The sequence below is a fragment of the Musca vetustissima genome, unplaced genomic scaffold (assembly GCF_032173495.1).
Source record: "Musca vetustissima isolate MV318-11 ecotype Yass unplaced genomic scaffold, APGP_CSIRO_Mvet_v1 utg277551, whole genome shotgun sequence".
Taxonomy (NCBI): domain Eukaryota; kingdom Metazoa; phylum Arthropoda; class Insecta; order Diptera; family Muscidae; genus Musca; species Musca vetustissima.
Genome location: NW_026874122.1, coordinates 1 through 6,988, shown reverse-complemented (window position 1 = coordinate 6,988; position 6,988 = coordinate 1). Strand labels below are relative to the sequence as shown.

The window sequence follows — 6,988 nt, the reverse complement described above, 5'->3', positions numbered from 1 at the left end:
TATTAAAAAGGAAATAATTTTTTTTTTTTGAGTTTTGCCTGTAATGACGATAATTATTTCAATAATTTTTAAGTCAGTTTTTCTCTTTCGAGTCGAGTTTTGCAATGACAAGACAAGTCAGGGAAAGAACATACGCATTTATCTCAACTCGAAAGTGAAAAAATGGCTTAAAAATTTTGATATATGTATATATATATATATATATATTATACTCACTCTTCATTCGGATGTAGAAAAACATTGGATTGTACATGCCTTAAGCTGACACTATTAGCACATATTAAACTGGCCAAGCTTACTTTGCGAATCTCTGCCAATTGTTCTAAGAAAGTGAATTAAAAATTGATATCAGGTATATTTATGTAAATTGATACATAGTTATATACAACTAATAATATTATTTATACTAATGTTTTACAGGAATACAATTGCAAATCATAATAAATCTAATGAGTGGTTCCATAGCTCCATATGAACTAACTTAACCAAATAATTCACTTGATTAGAAACTTAAATTATCTATAAAACTTATCTAGAATAAAAGCTTAATATTAATCACATAAATCCAAACATACCTTTTGTAAAACCAGCATGTGGTTCAAAATGTTCGAAAAAGAAACGATCCGATTTTCGTAAGTTGGCAAATTGTCTGCCTAATATACACTGGAATGTTGGGCCAAAAATACCTTCTGTCGTATGTCTTTCCAAAGAACCACCAGTATTTAACTCCACATCATTAGGTGAGGTATAGAATTTTCGCAATAATTCTATTTTCTAAGAAAAAATCAAATAATGTTCATCTGATATTTCAACATTATATTATTACACATACTTCTGGAGCAATTACATCTTCAAAATCTGACCAACCATAGGCTCTTGGTAGACCGCAGGCTTCACGATAATCATTGTAACTAGCTAATCCAAAATCACGGCCACGTTGTATATCGATCGACTTCAAATCGGAACCGTATTCATCAAAAACTTTACGACCGAAAAAGTGTTTTAACTGAAAATAAAGAAATAATAGCTCTGTCAGTTTACTCGATATTTGGTAACAATTGTTACCAAATGTTACTAAATGTTGTCTGTTTACCCAAAAATCCAGTAAAAGAGAGTCAAGTGAGAGAGCAAGTTTGACAGTTGAACAACAACAAACTTACTGGAGTTTACTGAAAGAATTTTATTCAGTAAGATTTTGCAAACTCAGTCATTTTTGGATCAGCTTTTTTATGACCAAACACAAAAATTTTTCAAAACATTTTTTTTTAATTTGCAAAGTTCAATTTGAAGTAAAGTTGTATAAAAATTACAGAAATTGGAAGATAATTCGTAAGTAATGCAAAGTTTCATTAAGTTTGAAACTAATTCCTTATATATTTTTAGGCAAGTTCCAGATAGAGGGCAATGTATTGATGCAGGAAACTTAAATGTTCCCGGGGAACATACCAAATCAACGCAATACTAATAATTGTGTTCGTCCTTTGTTTGTTGTTTATTTTGGCGCAAATCAAATGTTTTCTTGAATCAGCTGTTTATTTCCTAAATCTTACTAAATGTTGTCTGTTTACTTTTCTCAGTAAAAGAGCAAAAGAGACTAAAAACGGCTTACTCTCTGAACTAGAATTTACTGAATAAATGTTACTGGAAAGGTAACCAGACACTCCTAATATAAGCTTTGTCTGTTAACTCGATATTTGGTAACAATTGTTACCAAATGTTACTAAATGTTGTCTGTTTACACAAAAATCCAGTAAAAGAGAGTCATGTGAGAGAGCAAGTTTGACAGTTGAACAACAACAAAGTTGCTGGAGTTTACTGAAAGAATTTTATTCAACACAAAAATTATTTAAAACATTTTTTTTTTAATTTGCAAAGTTCAATTTGAAGTTAATTACAGAAAATGGAAGAAAATTCGTAAGTAATGCAAAGTTTCATTAAATTAGAAACTAATTCCTTATATATTTTTAGGCATGTTCTAGATAGAGGGCAATGTATTGATGCAGGGAGCTTAAATGTTCCCGGGGAACATACCAGATAAATTTTTCTTTTATTATTCATTTTATTTTTAATATTAAATGCAATACAAATAATTGTGTTCGTCCTTTGTTTACTGTTTATTTTGGCGCAAATCAAATGTTTTCTTGAATCAGCTGTTTATTTGCTAAATCTTACTAAATGTTGTCTGTTTACTTTTTTCAGTATTATCGCAAAAGAGAGTAAGAAAGGCTTACTCTCTGAACTAGAACTTACTGAATAAATGTTACAGGAAAAGTAACCAGACACACTTATAATTTAGTACATAATAGTATTATCTCTCATAATCAGTCTCACTTCTACTGCACTTTTTTGGAAATGAAAAATATCGAGTGAATGTCGAAAAAATAGTGAACGAAAAATCTTAATGTCGGAATCCATAATATAAGGGCAAATAATTTCATCACCATGTATAGATACCCAGATACCAATATGTGTTAAACCAGAGTGGATGAAGGTATACATCTTATTTATAGCTCCTGATCCATAGAATACCTTTAATACCGCTAATAATGACCTACTGTTTAAGGACATTGAAAATATTGTCAAGAATGTGGTTGAAAGTGAGACTATGGAGTTTTGTAATGAGGAAGATTGGAGTAATCATGGAGGTTTCTTACACTCGATGAACATTAAACTTGAAAATTCAACTGTACCCTAAGCCAAAAAAAAAAATGCTATTTCGAGATGTCGTGACAAACTAGGACGGGATGTTGTAATTATTTTCAGCTAGTGGGTCGAAAGAACAGATTGGGACGCTTACAGAGAACAATTCAATAGGTACAAAATTAAAATCAAGAAGGCTAAACGTGAGTCTTGTGTTTGCTATAGCGAGTCAATCGAGGGAGCAAACGAAGCGGCCAGATTTCGTAGAGTAATTAAGCGAAGCGACGGATCGTGGACAAACTCTGGCAGAGGGACCCTTGAACTTCTATCATCAACCCACTTCCCTGGTTGAATAGACCATAACGCCAAAGTGCGGTGTACACATCGGTATACGATTCGATCCACACAGGAGAAGCTAATAGAGAACACTATAAGCTACCCAAAGCTGGCATGGGCAATAAATAGCTTTCAACCGTACAAATTCCCAGGTCGTGATGGCATAATACCGGCCATTCTGCAGCACGCAGATACACGAGTGTTGGTCACTTTACAGAGAATTTGTAGGGCTTGTCTGCTTTTATCGTATATACCTATGAAAAAAGGCAACGGTGACTTTCATCCCGAAGGTTGAGAAGCCGAGTCATACGCTACATAAGGACTATAGACCAATTAGCCTTTCCTCCTTTCTACATAAGACTTTAGGTTACTAGAAATTAGGCACATTATCAACCCTAACAAAATTAGCAAATCCCTGCATGCCTGTATCAAATCGGAGGATACTGCTTTACATGAGGTGGTCGGGCGGAAACCTCCGGTTAAAGATTGGCAGCGTTCTTTGAAATCGAAGTAGCCTTCAACAATGTGCAGCTGGAAGCAGGTATCCCCTCCCTTCTAACAGACTGGATTGATAGAATGCTGAAAGCAGAATTATCAAATTCTAGGGAGGAATACTTACATCAGGGACTATACTCTCATAACGATATTAGCGTAGAGTTTCCTAGTAGTAAATCCTGGGCAAGTGCCTCCTTACCTCCGGACGGTATGTCCATATTTACAGACGGGTCGAAGATGGAGGAAGGTACTGGTGCAATTGTTTACTACAAGGAACTAGCCATCTACAACACACATAAACGATCTTTTCCTGGCAATCACGAAGGCGGATAAGATAGTCAAATAACTTACTGCCAACATTGGACCGGTGACTATATATGTCGATAGTCAGGCTTTATTAACTCAAAAGCGATTCGTGAGTGCTTATACGATAAAGAGTTAAATTATGTTGGATTCCAGGACATAGCAACATAGAAGGGAATGAGATAGCTGTCTCATAGTTAGAGGGAGATAAAAATCATTGCGGGGATCATAATAGGTCTCTGCAGAATTCCAAATGGGACATTAACGGAGTGGATTATTGCTGTCTATGTGAGGATGAGGAAGAGCTGGAAAGAACTGAACATTTACTCTGTAGGTGTCCATCACTCAGTGGCAGAAGACACAGACATTCTTCTTCGGAATAGATCCCAAGCAGATCCTAAGCTTTGTCAAACCTTTGGCATGGCTAAAATATATAATTTCTAAACTGATTTTAAACTTCGTTTATCTCTCTCCCTTCTTTTTCCACTTTCCTTTACTCCTTTCTTTTTAGGTATCCAGGATGAGCACAATGGACAAATATCTCTGACCTATCTAACCTAACCTATCATAATTCAACTTAATATGGAGAATCTTTGGTTGCAATACTCCAAAGAATACATATTTTTAAAACTTTATGTTCCTATGATACTTACCTCCTTGTCAATATTTGGATCTGCACGTTTTTCCAATTGCAGCTGTAAACCTCTTAGTAGTGCATCAAAGTTATTGCCTCTTAACACAAGCGATAGCGAATCCTGATGCATAAAGTAATCACTTAAACGCAGTGTTGTATTGTGTCGGAAATCTGGAGCCACCAATCTAAAAATGCAAATCAATTTAGTGCTACTTTTAAATTTGTATATAGATTTTCTTTTACTTACGAGAACGAACCCGGTACAGTAGTATGAGCATAACGTAGAGCAGCTGCAGCACTTTCAGCATAGGCGACAGGTGTCCATGATTGATCATAATCATTAACATATTCATCTGGTCTAACATTGTGGGTCAAATGATGAGTGTACGTAAAATCAGGACCCAATATTAACGGTAACCAATCATAGTATATAATTTTTTGATACTGGGCTATGTTTATTTTTCTTGCCAATTGAAAAATACTTTCGTCCGAGTAGTGGGGATTTAATTTCTCCAATATAGTAGCTAAACGATTATGTTCCCGCACCAGCAAAGTATGCAGAACTGTTATAGTTGGAGATAACTGATTTCGAATATCCGGAATTCTAAAACATTCATCAACATCTGGTTGACATTCACCACTTGCACTGGATGTAGTTGTTAAATATTGTTGATGGTTATGCCAAATAGTTCGCAATAGACCACCTTGATAATGACGAACCTTAATACTCTGTTCCAGAGAATTGCCATATACTGAGGAAAGATCTATGAATGGAGTTTGCTTACTCAATTTTTCGGCATAACCTAAACTACTTAATGTACAGGGAATGTCCTTGTCGCTGATGACTCGTGCAAAATTTAGGCAGGTTCTACCGGTACCCAGTGTAATGGGTCCGTAAACATTTAGCGGTATGGAGTAACAGAATTTACTATTGGGATTTTCACAGCAGTCATCTGCAATTAATAAATAAAATATAAAATCATCGATTGATTTAAATAAAAAACGGAATTCAATAAACTCACCAACATTCGGTTTCAATTGTTCACTGATATCATGACCCACAAATTGACCGAACTGCATTGTCCATGTGGTTAAGTCATTATCAGGAATTGTTTGATCTCCAAATAATGATAATGACAGCAATCTGGCATTTGGTAAAGCTGCTCCAGTCTGTGATGTACTTGGTGTAGATTGACCATCACCATATTTTGGTTTTAAATACCGACCAAATCTTGAATTGGCCATACCATATCCAGGATAAGCTAAATTATTACATGAACCATCAAATGTACGATATTTTAAGTTACTCGAATCATTGGCACATGATAAGGGTGGTACTGCACATTCAAATCTCACTTCATTATTTTCAAATGAATTGTGTAAGCTGTTGTCGGAATATTTGCCAAACGCTTCTACAACATATCGACTACTGTGACTGTCATCATCTTGTGGATATGCCATTGGCTCCTGAAATTGATGTGTTCGACTTCCAGAACTGATAGCATTTGCGGTCGCATATGCCACCGGGCGCTTGGAGAATGGACTATAAAATTACATGTTCACTCAACATTACTTCCGAAATGTGTACGAAAATTAAGCTACTCACCATTGCAACTGGTAGCTTGATTTAAATACCACCAATAACAAAGAACAGCGTAATAACCAATGATGCATAGTTTCCGCCGCTGCAGCAAATTAGTGTAGACAATTGGTACTACCAAACAATGCATTGTTTTCTTTTATAGAGAAAAGCGATTATCATTGTTCTATTTTCGGGTGCTGAGCTTTCGTAAACAAACAGATATTTGAAATTTACTAACATCACGTTCTTCTTAATTATGCGGAAAAATTGTGATATCTGAGAACATATCACAATTGACGAATGTATGTAAATTTGTGTGTGTGGTTAAGCGCCCTCTTCGTACGGTATATCGGAAATAAAATCAAAGAAGATAATATTGTGATTTTGTGTGCTTGCAACGAATCGTATGCACGCTTCGTCTGGGCTGGATATTTGATTTCGAGAATTCATAAATATTTCTTTTGGGACAAAAACTTTAGATAGTCTTTAAGAAGAGTTGTAAAATTATTGACACATTTATAAGTTTGCGTGGTTTTTGAAATTCTGCATCCAGGTTCTGTTGACCATCTGTTGTCGACCAATAAAGTAGCCCTCAATCGATAGATTGGACGACTGCGAACCCCCTCGCGCAATCTCATCGGCTGTCTCATTCCCTTCTATGTTGCAATGTCCTGGGAACCAACATAATTTAACTACCCGTCTTATATCATGAATAGAATCCTTGCAATTATGAACCGCTTTTGAGTTAATAGTGCACGACTTGAGAACCTTAAGTGCAGCCTGACTATCGACATATGTATATAGTCACCGGTGGGTAGTTTTCGTGATTTCTACCTGAAAAACCCTACAAAGGTCGTTATGTTTATATGAGTTCTAAATGGCTAGAACCTTGCAGTAAACGCCTACACCAGTTCCTTCCTCCATCTTCGACGTGTCTGTAAATATCGACAGACCGGTCAGAAGTAAGGTGTCACTTGCCAAGGTTTCCCTACTAGGAA

The 6,988-nt window shown here is 35.6% G+C and overlaps 1 protein-coding gene across 1 annotated transcript; it reads right to left on the bottom strand.

The window, feature by feature from the left end:
- Nucleotides 1-216: 216 nt before the first annotated feature.
- On the bottom strand, nucleotides 217-5,869 carry LOC133330930 (peroxidase-like; the record flags this gene model as incomplete). Its single annotated transcript, XM_061539332.1, has 6 exons — nucleotides 5,431-5,869; nucleotides 4,656-5,361; nucleotides 4,428-4,593; nucleotides 833-1,006; nucleotides 576-774; nucleotides 217-322 (listed from the first exon to the last, which is right to left on the bottom strand). Coding segments are annotated over exons 1-6 (1,790 nt in total), but the record flags the coding sequence as incomplete, so codon positions are not given.
- Nucleotides 5,870-6,988: the final 1,119 nt, after the last annotated feature.